This window comes from Corvus brachyrhynchos, unplaced genomic scaffold, assembly GCF_000691975.1.
Source record: "Corvus brachyrhynchos isolate BGI_N302 unplaced genomic scaffold, ASM69197v1 scaffold58, whole genome shotgun sequence".
In the NCBI taxonomy this organism is placed as follows: Eukaryota; Metazoa; Chordata; class Aves; order Passeriformes; family Corvidae; genus Corvus; species Corvus brachyrhynchos.
The window spans coordinates 1,133,930-1,152,248 of NW_008239539.1; the positions used below are offsets into that span (position 1 = coordinate 1,133,930).

Consider the following 18,319-nt stretch of genomic DNA (forward strand, 5'->3'; position numbering starts at 1 on the left):
TAGATAATCAGTTCATGATCTTTACCGAACACTTTGGAGAGTCTGCAGCCTCTTCTGGCTTCTTTCCAGTTCCAGTTTTCGCTTTTCAATCTTGGCTTCAAAATTGGCTTCATCCAAGGCTACACTATTCAACATGTCTTTAGTCTTTTGCACTTCCTCCTGAAACAGAAGGATGGTGAACCATGGCTGGCACTGGAATAATTAAATTTATCTTTCAGATGCTGAACATTGTTCTGGATAAACTCATCTGTGTTTACTCAAGCCGGCAATGGAAATTCAAAAGTTCTTTGTGGCCAGGATAATGAACTAACTGGACATTTACAAATGTAAAATACATTATTTTTTTTTGCCAACATTCTTAATGAAGGAAAAAACCCCACAGCTGTAACTTTAGTTTTCCTTCTCACTGAAAAAGCAGTAGAAGACAGGAAGGAGCCTATCATATGGTGTCATTAAGGTCGTTTCCAGCCTTAAAGATTCCATGATTCTCTCTGAATAAATGCAGATGAGAAATCCATTTGTTTCTTGGTACTATTTCAGGGAATTTTAAGCTTCTATCATTTTTCTTTTCTCTTCAAGATACAAGTCAGTTTAATAAAGAACTTCCTGTATCTGAGTATCTTCATCCTTTTCTAAGTTTTGCTTTATCCATTTTTTTTCAAAATCTGGGAAGCATCTTGAACATTTCAACATGTGCCACAGGAACCAGAAGGGGAAGTGGGAATATCCCAGTTGATTCCAATGAGCTGAGTACATCCAGTGTGCTCAGGCTCAAGAAACCACGCGCATCTTTTGAGGGAGAGGGAGGACTTCACTGCTGGAATTCCAGCACAGTGTTGGTGCTGCACAGCTCCAACAGGTCATTCCATGAACTGGGCCAGGATTAATTAGCCGAGTGTGTGGCACTGCTGTTTGTCAGGAAGCCAATCCCTCTCCACCATGCAGCTGTCAGTGCATCAGAACTACGGCTGGAGTAAGAAGTGCACATTAACAACATTTAGTATTCACACAGGCTGTGAGCAGGAGTAAAACACAAGGGAAGATTGCCTGGAATATCTATTGATTACCCATTGGCTGTTTAAAGCTGGGACTCCACTCCTTGTAATTACACCCTTGGACTGGATACAGTTTGCAGTTCAATAACTGATAGTAATCACTGCTGTAATTAACCTCCTCCTCACACAGTGCAGCTGAAGGTTCAGAAATTCAGGAACCCAAGCACTGGAGCAAGAACAGTGCTGGCAAGTGCAGGACAGACAAAGAAGTCCTTCAAACCAAGAAGCACAGGGATGCCCTGGCAGGACACTCATCAGCCAGTGCCAGCTCAGCTGTCCTGCTTCCAGAGCCCAGCTCCCCAGCTCCAGAGGCACCAGCACTTTTTGAGTTACCCAGGTCACTCCTTGCAGCCCTGACTGCAGAGTTCCCAGGGCTCAGACAAGGTAGCGGGGTGTGGATTTCTGTGCTGATTTGGGCAATTTTTATCCCTCCTGTAGAGCTTTTGGGGTGGAGCTCCTAACAGAGGCACAGAATATGACTGCAATGTGTTTTCTCCCAAGAGAGGGGCAAAGTGCAGCTCTTAGATGCATCAGCTGCAGGTGATGCCTTTAGCACTCTTTACCCCATGCTGTTGATAAAAAGAGCTGATTTCTTCCTGCAGCAGAGAAATTATAATTTTACAATCAAATAAACAACATTTTGCTTACCATAACGCTGTTAATGGCAATTTTCATCACCTTCTCAGCCTCATTTATCTCCAAAGGTCTGGCAATAGATTCTGTCCTTGCTTCCTATGAAATAAAATGAACCAATATATTTCAACACTACACAAAGGAGCTAATTTATGCAGAACTGAGGGTGATCAAGCAACAATGATAGGATCATCTGCATAATAAATGGGGTAGGATTTAGTGTTTATTCACCAAGGCTGAGACAATTTAGAGAACAGGAGATGATGAAAAAGTTAAGTGAGTTGAGATTAGCAAGGAGGGAGCAGTCAAGGCTGTGTCTGACTGCAGGTACCCTTGAAGGCAGACTTTTGGCAACTGCTCTGGTTTTACAGGCAGAACAAGGTACAGAAGATTCCATCACCTGTACAACACAACCCATGAAAACACCAGTGCAGGTAAAGGAGCACAGTGTCCCAAAAGTGTGGAGCAGCAAGGACTGTGAAGCCACCAAACTGTGCCAGGCTGGTGGACACTGAGAACTGACCCTGCCAGAGCTCCAGGAGCCTTTGGACAATGCTCTCAGGCACAGAGTGGGATTGTGGGGTGTCCTGTGCAAGGCCAGGAGCTGGACTGAATGATCCCTGTGGGTCCTTCCCACTCAGAATATTCCCTGATTCCATGTGCCTCCCATGCCCATGTGAAAAATGCATGCTGCAGACGTATGGGCACCTCTGCTTCTGATACCAAGTGGGTCAGACTCCTCGAGTCCCCCGCAGTGATCCTTGTTTGGATCCCAAAGGATTAAAAAAACCTCCCCTCTCAGCAGTTTTGGGGACACAAGGGCTTGGGTGTGCACTTGTCTAATTGATGCCTTAAACACTGACCTGGTCATTACATAAAAACTTCTGATTACTTGCTTGGCACTGGAAAGGAAGAGAGGGAATTTTGCAGCTCCATGTCCCTAACACAATCTTACATTGGCAAAACATTTGGTAACCAGTGGATAAAGATGGAGAAAGCATCTCTCTCTAGAAAATATCTGATTAAGAACCTAAAAATGCTTTGTATACTTTGCCACAGGCTGTACCCAGCTCAGTACAGGAGGAATTCTGGAAGCAGATCCAGTAACTTTGGTAAGATGCCATGTCAGACTCTCCAGATTGCACAGCTCAGCTCGAGCAGAGTCTGCTCCCTTCCCACCAACTCCAGTCCAGGGAATTGCAGGGTGAACCCAAGCTGGGAGCTCATCCAGCAAAAAAATAAAAGCAGCTTTTTGTGCTGAGCTTATTCCTCTGCTGGATCAGGTCTCTGAGCAATCCCAGCACATGCTCCACAAAGGCTCATTTTCCTGGCATGGGAAAAGAAGGAGAACAAACATTCTGTTGAGGAGAGTGACAGGAGTTACACCTGTTGGTGGCAGTGGCTGCTCACACTGCCTGAAGTGCTCGTGAACATCCCTCTGTCCACAAAGAATAACAAACTCCAAAGCAGAAAGTTAATTTGGGCAAAAATACGATAGAGAACATCTGTGCAATACAAATTCCCAAATAATTCCATAGGTAGATGTTTTTGGAGGAGGGTGGGGAAGAATAATGTAGCTCAGTTGCTATTCTGGGAACATTTAGCATTTCAGAAGCTCAGCAAAATCCCTGTTTATTTGTGAGGCCTTGGCCAGGACCAGCCTGGTGCAGACACTGCCCTGCCAACTGCACTCGGTTCAGAGGGTCTGTGCCACAGGGCCAACAGACTTCAAACAAAATAGCAAAGGGAATTATTGTCCTTTCCACTTGCAAAAGAGATCAAAGAACAGCAAGGACTGTAGTCTTTAATCATAAACAACTCCCTCACCAACTCCCCTCCAGCAGCCTGGTGAAACACCCCAGAACACGCACAGGGCACTGCAATGGGGCAGGGCGAGGAACTGATGGGTTTGGAGAAACTTCTGAGGAGCTGCCCTTTTAAGTGGAATAATTTATGCAAGTCTAATGTCTTTCCTTCTTCTGTCTTCTCTCTAACAGCCTTGAGTTTCATGTACACACCACAGTTGTCCACAGAAATCCACATCATTTTCTACAGCGAGGTTCAGTCCTACAGCCACATGTTCCGGGAAAAATCTGTCAGGGAAATGCAGAGCAGTGGGAAGGCTGGAATTTGTATTTTCAGGCTGTGGAATCAGGGTTAAACTGGAAAAGGAGAAGGTCAGGGCAATTAAACCCTCACACCCCAAGAGATGGAGAGGAGAATCCTCTGTACACACAGCTCATCCCTACAACTCTGCCTTGGAATGTGCATTTTCCACTTCACTGTTACAACAGTGCCACTAACCCAACTTTGACTCTCTGGAGTAATAAGTCTAAGTGGAAAAGATATTAAATATTATGGAAAATTAGTAATATATAATGGAAATAGAATAGAAACATAAATATATTTTGAGTCTATCAAAAGCACTGAGATATTTTTTTGTGGATGTCTGTCACGGCTTCCCATGTCCAGTCACTGGGCCATTTCTTGCTACCCTACGAACACTCTCAGAGAGGAAACTTTTATTTTTAATATCACTTCCCAAGAAGGACCCTTTGCAAGTGCACCCACCACTTCCCTGACTGGGAATCTCCCCCCATGAGCTTCATTCTCAGTTAACAATGAAGAGCCACTATTGCAAAACCTGTTCTACAAATATGTCCAAGGAAGCATTTTCAACTGGTAATGGATTTCTATTTCTGCAGACCAAAAGCTGATAAAGCAGCTTTCCAGCGTGCCTGATGTATGGAAAAATGGATGCACTCCTCCTCCAAACTGCAGGAAGGAACCAAGGCAAGTAATTAGGCATGACCAGCACACAAGTTACTGCTGATAGATGTGGAGTAATAACATGTACTGATGTGCTCAAGGTCTAGCAGAGGTTTCTGAACACCTTTTTCGTGGTAAGGTGAAATTAAAGCTTTTTTCCTAACACACTGGTCTAGCTGTGGCTGCCCCATCCCTGGAAGTGCCCAAGGCCAGGGTGGATTGAGCTTGGAGCAACCTGGGATAGTGGAAGTGTTCCCTGCCCATGGCAGGGGTGGAACTGGGTGATCTTTAAGGTCCTCCCAACTCAAACCATTCCATGATTCTTTTTCTGAGTTTTTGACCGCAGGTTAAATCTTTCTTTGTTTTCCAGGGGTTCTAAGGCTGATGCACACAGAATTGTGTGCACTCCTCACTGCCACTTCAGCCTCAATCCAGGCAGCACCACATCCCCTGCTCCCTGCAAACAGGGCCTTGGCAATTCCAGCTGTCCATGCAGGCCACAAAGCTCTCCTTTAGGAGTTTATTATTCAGGGAGTTCACTCACACACGCTGGGATCACATTTGGCCAATCCAGGGGATGGGTGACTTGGCACTGATGTATAGGAACAGAAAGGCACATGAGGGACACGAATCCTTCTGAAGGAATGTGACCCTTCCCAACAGCCCATTTTCCCCCTCAAGACATTAAAGTCAAGGTCATGGAGAATTTTGCTACTTCCAGACTATGCTGCTTGTTTTCATGCTCATCTCAGCAGTCTCCAAAGGGTATCCACAAAGACACTTCCCTACTCAGCAATGCAGAGCCTCAATCAGTGCCCCAAACCCTCAGCTATCCCTACATGTAAAACATGTCACAAGGAGGTCTGGAAGAGAGAAGCAACTGGAAAACATAATTTTTCAACAGATCAAAAAGAATCAGAAGTAACCTGCATGTGGCTCTGTTGAGGCAGGAAAGAGAACTTTAAAGCTTTCTGACAGGGATAAATTTACACTGCTCTGTTCCCAGGTCCATCCATCTTCTGGCTCTGGAGTTGATGCCACTGATTCACCCTCAGCTCACAGACCCCAGGATGTGCCTCCTGTGATCTTCCTACACCCTCAGAATCCTCACCTTTCATTTCTTTGTGTCAGGTTTGAGGACAGACTGCGTTGGTAAAGCTTGGATTAGTCCCCAGCACTACAGGGTGTCACTTCCTGGGTCCTTGGCCAGGAGGTGGCCTGGGATGTCTCCTCCAGAATGTGGGAAGATGACAAGGAACTTCTTGTTCCAGAGCAAAAGCTAAGCCTGTGAGTGGAACTCCAAATACTCAGCTAGAAATGGCCTTGGGCAGCATGGGCATTGCTGGTTGGTTTTCAAAAGAAAAAAGGGCAGGGCTGGAAGAGACCTTAAAGCTCAGCTCATTCCAACTCCCTGCCATGGGCAGGGACACCTTCCACTGGACATAACTGGTCCCCAGAATGCCAGGAGAAATGTGCCAACCACTACTTTACAGCTGATGCCATTTCTTCAAGCTAAATACTCCTGGGAGGGTCATACAAAATAATTTCTTACTTAAAATACATGCACACAACTGCAGTTGTGGTTAAATATTCAGGGCAGCATTGATTCAACAGCTGCATGGGTTAATTTTGGCTTCCCAATTTGCAATAAGCCCTCTTCCTCAAAATTGATGGGTTAGGTTTGGGTGAGAAGCAGGACTGCTCAAAAAAAGTGAAGCAAACCAAGTAATTCTCCAGAGTTGTGGCAATTTCAAGTTATAAATTTCCACTAGAAGTTCTATGTGTGGCAGTTCTGTAACCAAAGCCCAGGAAATGAGAGAAATTCATTTATCAGCCTCCCCCAGGCAGCGTCTTGTATCCAGAAGTAACATTTGGCAGACGGAAAAATGCTTCCAACATTCCCAATAAAATGATTTTTTGCAGTTAAGTTTCAAAGAGCAGGGAATGATGCGGCCATCTCTGAAATCACATCTCCCTCCCTCCTCGAGCAGCAGCGGCAGGAGGGTGAAGGAAGGGAGGAAAGGCTCTTTAATCCAAAAGCTGGGAAGAAAGAGATCCAAGTGAAATGTCCTCAGTGGCAAGGCTTTGTGCTGGAACTGCCTCAGCTCCACAGCTGGGTCTAAATGCCTTTGGCTCTCTGAAGAGTTTAATTCCAGCCTTTCCCAGCTGAATTTGGTAACGAGATTCTCAGTGACTCCCATCACTTTGGGAACAAGCTGGTGCTGTGGACATCCATAACAATAACAGGGAGCAGTGCCCTGTACTTACTCCAAAATTTATCCTCCACAGAGTGGCAAACACTTCATGTGCCTGTTTAAAGCTTTAATCTACCACATCCAGCAATTCCTTTATTTACAGGAGCGGACACAGGGAATAAACACTTTGTTCAAGGGCACAGATGGGGTAAGTGCCAAGAGGAGCATTAGAAAACAAACCCACTGCATTGTCCATCTTCAGCACAAGCTAAAAGCCTTTAAAAATAGATTATTTTCATTTTTCTCCAGTTTTACAGGGCTTAGAGCTAATTAAGGGTAAATAAAATGAAAACAACCCTGAGAAGATCAGAAATCTTTCTGCCTGCCACCAACACAGAGGCAGTTTTCTTCTGGAATTTTTTTTTGCTTCATTATCTTCCTGTGTCCAATAATTCAGCAAGGCTCAGCAGAGCAGCTTCCTGACAGGCTCCTGCTAATGTGGCCCAGGACCTCTGGCAGAAGCAGAGTGGGAGGCACTCGGAGTTAAAAACAGCCAGGAGCTTTTCCTTTTGGATTTCCATTGTAGGATAATTCAAGAGATCCCTTCCTCAAATGAGCACAACTGACCTTGAAAATCTCATTACTGCTTTATTTTGAGCTGAAGAATGATTTGGACCAGCTCATCACCCCTCCCTTCCCCCAAAGATTAATCTGGCCATTTCCCCCATTGTGCCACTTTTTTAGGATACAGAGCACCACTGGCTTTTCCAACATCCTTTTCCATGTACAGAATGGCAGCTGTGTAGATCCCAGAAAAGGGAATGCATAGGGAAGCAGTGCTGCATTTTGCCTGAGTGCTGACATTAATTCTCTTGCTACTTTTCTTGATTTGGGGTTTGACAGCCTTAATCACAGACTGGTATTTTCAACTTCTTGTTTCCTCCATTCATTTAGTACTGTGTAGGAAGACACAGAAAGAAATCCAAACAAAATCTCTCATCCTCACCTCAAATCCAAATCAACCTCCACCTTCCTCATGCAAAAAAAATCCCAAAAAAACAGAACTCAACATGCCTGGTTACTTTTCCAAAGCTAACTGTAAATATTCTGAAAATTAAAGTTACATAGCAATGAAATGCAGAGAAAGTGCCCCTGGCAGGAAAGGAAACAATAAAGATGAGGATGTATTTCTCCATGCACGGAATTTGCATGGAATTGGGCTTTTCATTTAGGGATCTCACTGTGTGGCACCAAACTCATTCATCAGCTCCACTAAACTCTACAAATCCCAACTGCAATTTCTCCAAGACTTGGACCAGCAAGACTGGAAACTGCAAATTAGCTTCCAAATGTAAGGCTGAAATGTGTTTTAAAATAGAAATTCTGTGTCTCCAGCACTGCCACAGGACACCAGTAACCTGCACTGTGCTAATCCACAGCTGGGCTAGAAACAACACAGCTTCCATGGAATTCAGTCATCATATTTGTGATTGTCATCTGACAGTACAGCTTTGGGATTTCTTTGGGTTTTTTTCTCCCATACAACTTAACAACATCACAGTCTGAATTCAGCACACTCTGTAGGTTTTGTTTCTTCCTCTGCTGTTAATTGAAGATTCTTTTTTAACATTCCAGATTACCTTTGGAAGCAGTTTAAATATACAGAAGGACTTTATATTCAGTCAGGGAATAAGATATTTGCAAAGGCTTCAGAAAGGCACAGAACCACATTTCCAGAAAATCAGACTTCAAGTCTTCCCCAAAAATATGCACATACATTTACAGCACTCTGTATCTCCAATAAACCTAACGGAACCATTCCCCTAAACTCTTCTCTAGCTGAAATTTGTTTTCATTCAGAAAGTAATTTATTTAAAAAAGTGTTTCATGACTTGGAGCAATGAAATTTATCTAAAGTATGAAGCTTTTCTACACAGTTTCTATACAAATTATGTACAAAAAGACTCCAACAGAGAAGGTAAAGGTTGTGGAGCAAATTAGAGTCAACATTTCCAAACGAAATAATGAGTTTTACTTCACTTTTCCCCAATGATCTTTCCCCAAAAGCTGCTCAGACTATGAAAACAGATCTAGTCAACCCATTAGTGCCAAATGCTGGCATTTCCTTTATAGTTCCTGGAAAATGAAGCCATTTTCATGTAAGATAGAAATAACATTTATCATCAATCTGTTTAAGCTTAGGTAAGAAGAGCTTTTATTTCAATATTTGGAAATGAATGGATTGGAAAAAGAAAGAAAAAAGAGGTTCAGGGACCATAAAACTCCCATGTTTTCAAATTCCTTTAAACACTATGACAGCTGTTGATACATTTTAGCACATGCAACAGGTTCTAGGAGATCAATGGAATAAAAAACTGAACCCCAGTGCTCCCCTGCCCTTCAACAGCACAAACCCTCTGGCAGTGCCCTTAGTGTGAGCATTAATTAGCCAGGCAGTGTCAAAAGAAAATCACCCATGGAAATCAAGAATCTGCACATTAAAAAGTAATAAAATTAATCTTGGATTAATGGCAACTAATTTGGTGTCTAGCAGCAAAGCCCTACTCCCCACCTCAAAGCCAGAATGAACTGCAATTCTTCCCCACCTGGAATGGGAGGGAAGGGCAGGCAGAGGATGCCATTCCTGAGGTCTCCTGAGCACCTCAGCACCCCTGTGAAGGATCCAGGGAGGATGTGGCAGGTGAGGAAGGGCAGTTCCTTACTGCCCTCAGCACTGGCTACATGACAAGAACCCCAGACCCAACAGTGATGGAAAAAACCAGCAGCGTTTGGCTCTAAGCCTCTCCTGTGATGGGCAAATTTCATACTTGAAGTGAGAGGCAGAATTGGGGGCTTATAACTAAAAATTACAAATTCCACTGAGAACTGGTTCTGCAACCTCCTGACTTTTAACCTGAAACCTGTTTGCTTTGCTATAATGTACCAAACTGGACATTTAACACACGAGCCACAAATGGGTCCTTCAGGTTTAACAAATCAATGCAGAACCTTGGAACCAGCCCCAAATCGTAAGGAACAGAGCTCAAAAGCCTCGTCTGCGGCTCTCTGGAGGCTCTCCCCGTGCTGTCATTGTCACCTGCTGCCTTCAGGCGATGCTCTCAGAGCTAATGACACAGAAGGTCACCTTTCCCAGGACAGCATTTCTTAAAGACAACAAGTTCCGTCTGCCAAACCTTTCTGCAAAACACAACCTGTGCACCTGGACAGGATGAGCTGGCCCCACCTTGTGCACTCAGCCACAAGGAACATGTGCTCACAGCTCTCTCTAGGAAATCCAATCCTTTTAGAAATGGCACCTTTAAATAGGCTCCCACTCCAGAGCTCTTAATGACCCCAGGGAGAAGTGGCTGCACTGAAGCACTTTCTCTTCTCTTCATTTTTCAGCTCATGCTTTCAGCACACTCCACTTGTGCCTGGCCCCTTTCCAGGGCCCAGTTCTAGACTTGGTGTCCTAAAAGCCTTGATTTCAAGTGACTAAACAACAGGCAGTTCCAAACCAGTGCTTGAGTACTTTTACAAATGCCTTAATTGATCAATATTGGGCTTTTGGCAGAGTTACAGGGATGCTGTACTCTGAACAAAAGCGTCCAATGCTCCATTAAAGCAAATATTAACACATTGCATAGCAGCTGTGTGAAAACTCCTTCAAAGCCAAGAAATGAGGCAGAGTGCCAGAGGAGAAGCAACTGATTAATAGTTCTGTGACACTGGTGCATGTTGAAATAAACTGGATTATCACTTCTCCCTCTCTTTTGAAATATGAATACCCTGCACACCACACTGATGTATGGATGCAGCAGGAAAGGCAGTGTTCCATGGATGAACTTCCCAGTGTATCAGCCACCCTTTGAAACACCTGTACTCCATCAAACAAGGATTTGGGAGCACTAATTGTCGAGGCTTAGAGTTTACAGCTCTTAAGGGTGCACTCCCTACAGCTCAGACCCTGCAAATCTGAACATTTCCACGTTTCCAATATCATGCATGGTCTCCATTCTTTAAAGTCCCTTTTCAAAAAATGAAGAACCTCCAGCATTGCAGATAAAGGCACTGAAGAAAATAATGGCAAGACTTCCTGGCAGTGTGTCACTGACTTCAAACAACAGCTTTTGATTTTACTTCATTACTTCTCCAGCTAAGCTGAAGAACATGTACCTTGCAGGCTGGGATGCCTCCAGCTCCTGCCTCAGAAATAATGAGCCTTGCTCTTGGAAAACTAACAGCATTCATCATTTATGTGGTAGAATATATCCATCCCCACCACTACAGCCTGCATGTGTATTTCCAAACAGAAAGTATTTCAGTTTTCTGCTGAAGAGAAAATGCCAAGCTGTTCTCTCAGGCTTCCTGCAATCCAGACATGAATAGGAGAAGGAAGGAAATGCAAACTGTCAGACCCATTCCTTCAAACTCACAGAATATTCATGTCAAGTGCAGACATTAATAAGAACTGAGACTTTTTTCCCTTTTTTCCTTTGAGGCACCCAGTGAACACAAGTTTTTCCATGCTCTCCAGCACGTACTTACCCTCAGTTCCACCTCTTTGCCAAGTAAGTCATACAGGACTGCTCCTTTGGAGGTGATTTCAGAAGCAAGCTGCCTAGCTGCCTTCAAGTCAGCAATCTGGGAACACAGCAACAGCACTGAATAGCAGGACAACCCCCAACATCACAAAGAAAATCCAGGATATTTCCCATTTTGATGTCAAAATTTCACAGGAGGTCAAAACTCTACCAGAGGTTGGGCACTGGAATCAGAGTGAACACGTCTCTCTTGGCTTTGAAACAGCCCAGGTGAGGCCCCTTCAGGTACAGGTTTCTGAGTGAAACCCCAAGCACTTTAAGCCAAGAAAAAAACCCACAAATCTCCTCAGAACTGTGACTCAGTCAGTTGTTGGTTCATGTGCTGCCCAGGACAAAGGGAAACATAGGCAGAAGTAAAGATTTTATATACCAAGAGGAATGTGACCAGCCTGCAGTGTAAGCCCTGAACTTTTGAGCACTTACCACGTGGTTTTTTGTTATTTTTTCAGAGAGAAACATCAGACTTACACAGAGGAGAATCACCTGTGGGTCTGCCATTTTCTCAAGAATCACAGGAACAGAGAATCATGGGATGGTTTGTGTGGGAAGAGACCTTAAAGCCCATCCAGTCCCACCCCCTGCCATGGGCAGGGACACCTTCCACAGAAGTAGTAACAGAAATTCCTCTTATTTAGTAAAGTGATGGGTTATTGGGGTTTTTTAATATTTAGAGAAGGTGCTTTTAAAATATCTAGAGATGGCTTTTATTTTAAGGGCTTGAACAGCTTTGATGTCTGTTAGGGTCACAGGAAGATCTCCCTTTGCTTCAATGCAAATGGGCTGAAAAATCAACTTTCAGTCAGTATTTTGCAAGCTCCTCCTGTTGCAAAAGTTTTGTAGGTAAAGAATGATCTTTATTCCAGCCTACTCCAATATTTCTATGATTTCAACAGCATTTCAATGCTGTTGAGAGAGAAAGAGAACCAATTTTGTGCCACTGTTGCCTTGTTTGTGGTTGAGAATTCAGAGATCAAAGCAAATCACAGAATCACAGAACCTCACCTACTGAAAGTCTGACTTAAAACCCGGCCTACTGCCTTGCCAGAAGATTCTCCACTTAAATTTCAGCTAGAAAACAGGTGAGTTTTTCCTAAGTGAACACAAGAGTGCCAGTTTTGCTTACTTTTGAGCCCAGATCAAACTTGAACTTGCTGCTGTCCTCCTCTGGGAGGTCTGCACGCTCCCCTCCCTGGGTGTTCATGGCCCTGTAGAGCACCGAGGTGACCTTGAGCAGCTCCTTCACAGCGTATCCATCTGCCTGGTACAGCTTCTTCGTGTTGAGCTTGATGTGAGCCTTAGTAGCCTTGGGCAAGAAAGAAAGAATTCAGCAGTCATAAAGAACAAAATCCTCAGTTATCTGCACTCCAAAGCTCTTTTTGGGGGCACCATGCTCTGCTGTACAGAATAATTCCTCCATTTGGACACCCAGTTTGCCTCATCATAATACTGGTATTTCTAGAAGAAATTTTTCTGAAAGCTGTGCACTTTCTGCATGTCAGAACATTTGCAGAAAACCCCTCAAACTATCATTATTTCTTCCCTGAGTAAAGATCAGCAAAAAACCCTGTGCACCACTTAAATTCAAATTAAGTTTAAGTGGAAAGTAAGTGCTGCCCAGGGCTTGTGATGATGCTACAGAGAGGTAAATTTCACCCTTAATGAGTGGCAAGAATAAGATCAGTTATCCTAATTTAACTGTCTTCTCTTCCAGCAGCACCTTCCAAATGTTTCATTGTGTCTCTCAATTTCCCCCTGCTATGATATTAGTGATTTTATTCCCTTGTCTCCCATCTCTGAAAGGTACAGACAGAGCAGTAAGGAAAAAAATATTAAAAATTCTAATATTATCTTTTTGTACTTCAAAATAATAAAGGGGGGAAATGACTATCTGCACAGAAAGGACACAAACGTTGTTCTTGAAATTCCTGGTAAGTTTATATTATAAATGAATAGCCCCAAGGAGCCAACCACAAATTTCAGATTAAACTTTGAGGGAGTCTTCATGGTGGCATAACTAAACAAGGAAGCAAAAAAAAAAATATTGATCACGAGCTATGGATATAAAAATTAAGCTTTAAAATGACACATTAAGCCCAAAAGTGACTTAACATCTTCTTTTCAGTGTATTTTTAAGATGAAACTTCTGCTGAAATGTTTCTCCTTTGGGAATGCTGTGGCAGATAGAGCCTATCCATGAGTCACTGGTGGTATTACACAGCTTTGGTTTTACAGTGTTCCTGGAAGGAATTCCCATTCCCCTCAGGCTCTGACAGGGCAGGATCTTCAAGCTGGGGGAAGAGTCTCAAATATTACAGTATTTGGTACAAGGTTTGCCCACCTGTGAAACTAAAGAGAGAAAGGACCACCACCTCAAACCGTGGATTTGGCTCCAGCTTTTCAAAGGAAACAAAGCAAATGGATGTTGGCCCATGTTTCTTTGCATGTATTTTATTAAACTTTGTGACTTAAGAATCAGATTTTAATTTCCAATAAATATTTTCCTTTTGCCTCTCTCATCCCAAAATCTCAATCCAGCAGAGGAAAATGACTCTGTATCTGTTTCCAGTGACACGACCCAAGTGGAATGGCTGGAGCTGTGTCAGAGGAGGGTCAGGTTGGAGATCAGGAAAAGGTTTTTCCCCCAGAGGGTGCTGGGACACTGACCAGGCTCCCCAGGGAATGGGCACGGCCCCAAGGCTGCCAGAGCTCAAGGTTCCAACTCAGGATCTTCTGTGATTCCTGAAAACTGAAGCCCAAACTCCTAGAACAGGCTCCTGATGTTTTGCACCCTGAGCTGGGGGAATACAGAGTCACAGTACAAAAAAACCCTGATTCCTTTTGAAATGTTGTTCTCAGAACGACCTCAAATGAGCCAAGACACAAAGTGAAAAGCTAGGTATGTCCACCTCCCTTCCTCTGCAGTAGAAGCAATCTAAAAAATTAATTGTAGAAACAGCAAGTATGACATTGTAGGAGAAGTGGTCATTAAATTGATGGACTCTGTTAAACATCCCCTGTCCAAAAGCACTAAATTATAAAGGATGTTGTTAAGACACGAGTTCCAATTTCAGCTCCATTCACTCTCAAGAGAGTAAAATCAATGTCTAGTAAGAGGGAAAAAATGGCTTTTCATTCAAAGGCTACTTAAAAAGAGAAAAAAATACACAGACAAGTACATATATTTTTCAGATTGGCACAATGGCCCTGTGGAGTCAAGAAGACAACTTCATGTTTGGAAAGTCACCTCATCACTTCATGTTTGGGACAGTTGCCTATTTTATTTGTTGTTATATTTTATAACATTTCTAGTTTTAAAGAACCATTTAAAGCCACAGCTATTTATTCTGAAGATCAGATGGTTAAAATGCAACAGAAAAATATATAAATATATAGCAAGAATGGCAGCAACAGCCAGAAAATTTGCTTAACTTCACAATCTGCTTTATTACTATAATGGAGCCAAATTTTGACTGTGGTGTCTGACTCTTACAAAAGGTTTTGTGGCCTTAGGTTGCTCAGTTTGTTTTCATGAATGGATTTCTATGAGATGAACTCATCAGAGGCTTTTTGTTGCCCTCTACTTCAAATTTGGATCCAAGTGGGCTCCAGCAGGGGCCAGGTACTGAGCCCCACCAATTAGGGGAGCTCTAGGGGGGCAAATGATTAAAAGCCCACCTAAGACAACCTTGCAGACACTTCAGAACTTTTAGGTGTGGAAAGGAGACATTCACTAAATGCTCAAACTGCCAGGAACACAGAGCAGTACCTAATTTGTGTGGAAAATTAACACCTCCTTCCTCCTTGTTCAGTAAAGCAGAGCAAAGCTCCAGTTGTACTTCCTAATGATGGATCTGTCCTGACATTCTCTTCTGAGACAATTCTGTCTCCATCAAATCTCCCAAATTAAGCCATTAACTCCCGGAGAACATAATTGTGGACAGTGAATTATTAAGGAAATGTCTACAAGCTTTTCTCATCCTGAAAATGCTGAAAACCTACAATAATCCCCATATTAACTTGTAATATTAACTGAGACTAAGTACAGCATGATTAAAGTAATTTCCATTAATTTCATTTTCTGAATCATATTATGTAATTCTCCAAAACCTTTGAGATTTCTGACATGAAATCAGCTATTGAAAAGCAAGACACTATTTCTGCTTCCAGACTTGTGCTTGGAGGGGGGAAACACTTCCAAACAAAACAGACCTTTTCACTCCATCTCATGATGCTCCAGGGCTCAAAAGTACATTCTAATATGTACAGGAATGTACCATGCTCTGAACATGGCAAAATGAAGAACTAAGAGAATTTATGGTGCACACTATTCACAAATGACAAGGGAAATATGGTTAAAACGACATTTTAAATTTTTTTTAAGTATTGTAATTCATCTTTGGTATTAGCATAAAGACTTCCATTGCTTCCAGATCCACCTGCAGCCCCAGAAAGTTCTTTTCACATAATGAAGGGTGTTATCTAAGTGTGTGATAACATCAAAGGCTCACACTGCTTCAAAATCATATGAATTTTGGACAATGTTATTTTATTCCAAAAGACTAAAAAATTTCATGGCGCAATCCAAATATGCTCATGCATAAAAAAACTGGTCTGAGAAAAACACATGCCCTGATCTATGGAAAATCCCATACAACATATGCCAATATATGATTCTATAGCATAATGAAAACATCAGAAATTATGATTATTCAAGCACAGAAGAGAATCAGGCATCCAAACTTAGAAATAACCATGGTGGGATCTCTTTTAAAACAATTGAAATGGTTTAAAACCATCTCCTATCTACAGCTCTGTCTTCCACTGTTACCTTTTATAAATAAGGAGAGATAAGAATTAATATTATTTTAGATCCCAATATTGTATTTAGATCCCAATATCCTACTTAGATCCCAATATCCTATTTAGATCCCAGTTCTGCAGAGAGAAGGCCAAGATGTCTGTAACAGCACGCCCTGGCCTCTTCAAATTTCCACCAGCACAAGACACAGGATCACAGAATGGTTTGGGTGGGAAGGGACCTTAAATCCCATCCAGTCCCACCCCGTGCCATGGGCAGGGATTCCTTCCACTATCCCAGGCCGCTCCAAGCCCCATCCAACCTGGACACTTCCAGGGATAATGCAGCACCAGAATGCAACACAAACTCAGCCACCCCTTGAAGGGAAACTCTGTGGCGTTAAGAGAGAAAGTTCTAAAGCTGACATGGAACCAGGATTTCAGATTTTCAGGATTTCAGCCCAAGCACAGCTCCCGGGCAGACTCACCATGAACTGAGCCACAGCCTTAATGAAGAAAACCCGGTCCTGCTCTGTCTCCACATCCCCAGGAATGTCAGTCTGAGGTTCATACCTGTGCAAACAACAGGTGGAGATTAGAACAAGGTTCTGGCAATATTAAAAGAGACTGGTCCATCTGTGAGGCAAAAATGAAACACAAAGCAAGCACGGACAAGAGTGGAAAATAAATGTGCAGCTCCCACTGCAGCCTGGGGCATCCAGACCCTGGAATGCACACAGTGGAGTTGTACAAAACCTGACACACTGCACAAGTTCCTATCCAGACATCATTTCGAACATTCTCCTTTCACAAGTAAAGGAAACTTACGGAAAAACAAACCTGAAATCTGTGAAACGCTTAAAAAAAACAGGAGTGAGATGCAGAAAATTCTAGGAGTGGCCAGTCTATAGGAACCAGGGAGGAGTAAAGGCAAATTCAGTGATTTGGACCCTCAGTGTAAACAGCATAAAGAAAAATTCAGTGATTTGGACCCTCAGTGTAAACAGCAGCATCTTCAAGACTATTTAGGCAACTTAATCCAAGTAATTTTGAGTGGTTGTGAGTATATCCCTATTTCATGATAATTGCAAGAGTATTCAGCAAATTTCTAATGGCTTGGGAATTAATGGATATTAATTATGAATCCAGGACAAAAAACCAGCAATCAGACAAACTGGTCAATGTTGGTTTCAATTATAATATTCTACCTCATGATCTTAAAAAAATCTCTTAATTTTACACTTTATTGGGAGAGAGAAGATAATGTGTAATTCAAGTAACACTTCAAGACACAGAAATATTTAACCAAAGGCTGACAATGGGTTAGGTGGGTGTAAAACTGCAACTGGACAGTGGTAGATTTGAACCAAACCATTTTACTTGTTTTAAACAGGTTGTGGATGCAGGACAATACCAGGCTGAGCCAACAACTGTAGCAACAAGGCAAAAACTGGCTGGGTTTTGGTGAAGTTCCCACAGTAGATCAATCACCCTGTTTGGATAAAAGGTCACGGACAGGATGGCTGTGGAATTTGGAGAATATGGGAGAGAGATAAGGCTACTTTTGAATGAATGTGCCCACAGATAGGGTGCAACCTCTGCCAGGACTGAGTCACTGCGTTTCCTACTCCACTCTGTGTAATTAAACTAAAAACCTGCAAACTACCACATTTCTATCTGGTATTTAGAAGAGCAGAGCTCAAAGAATAAGTATCACTGAGTTTCCTAATTTCACACCACACCATCAGTTCCAAGCACACTCCCCGCATGCCAGCATCAGCCAAAAATTTGTTAGCCTCATCACCAACCTTTTCACCAGCCACAGCAGCACTTCTGACACAAGCATGAAGTTTGGGGTGTGGAAATTCTCCATGGATATGAGTCGAGGATACCCCAGCGCCCTCATCATCTCAGTAAAATCTGAAAAATGAGGAAGAGCAGGGATTCCTTCTTATATACCCGATAAGGGCTTTGCCAAGATTGCCATCCCCCATAGAGTGCTGCTTAGTTACCATGAGATATACCCAGTGCAAAGCACTGTTAAAAAATTCAACCTCAATAATTAACATAAATCACATCATTTCAACAGAAAACACGCCAAAGTGAAAAGAGGCGTTTTAAACGAGATTCACTAAGCTGAAACAACGCGGACACAGTCTCTCCCTGCAAACGCAACGTGCAATTGTGTCCCCTAGGGGCTGGGGGAATCCCGCCCGTGCAGGGCTGTGCCACCGGGACCCCTCCCAGGCAGGGACCGGCGGGCTCA

At 42.9% G+C, this 18,319-nt stretch overlaps 1 protein-coding gene across 3 annotated transcripts in view; it reads right to left on the reverse strand.

Annotated features, from left to right (window-relative positions):
* The window catches only part of CLUAP1 (clusterin associated protein 1), a 58,267-nt gene extending 39,954 nt beyond the window's left edge, over positions 1-18,313 (reverse strand). The window contains exons 1-6 of one of the 3 annotated variants that reach the window (XM_017741311.1): positions 17,862-18,313; positions 16,542-16,626; positions 12,380-12,559; positions 11,201-11,296; positions 1,704-1,787; positions 26-159 (exon numbers count right to left, since the gene is read on the reverse strand). In XM_017741311.1, the coding sequence (XP_017596800.1) occupies positions 26-159; positions 1,704-1,787; positions 11,201-11,296; positions 12,380-12,559; positions 16,542-16,626; positions 17,862-17,962 (680 nt within the window). In that variant the 5' untranslated portion in view covers positions 17,963-18,313. The remainder of the gene's footprint in view (positions 1-25; positions 160-1,703; positions 1,788-11,200; positions 11,297-12,379; positions 12,560-16,541; positions 16,627-17,861) is intronic. The other 2 variants (XM_008639072.2, XM_017741312.1) reach the window with 2 other exon arrangements.
* Between the last annotated feature and the right edge of the window lie 6 nt (positions 18,314-18,319).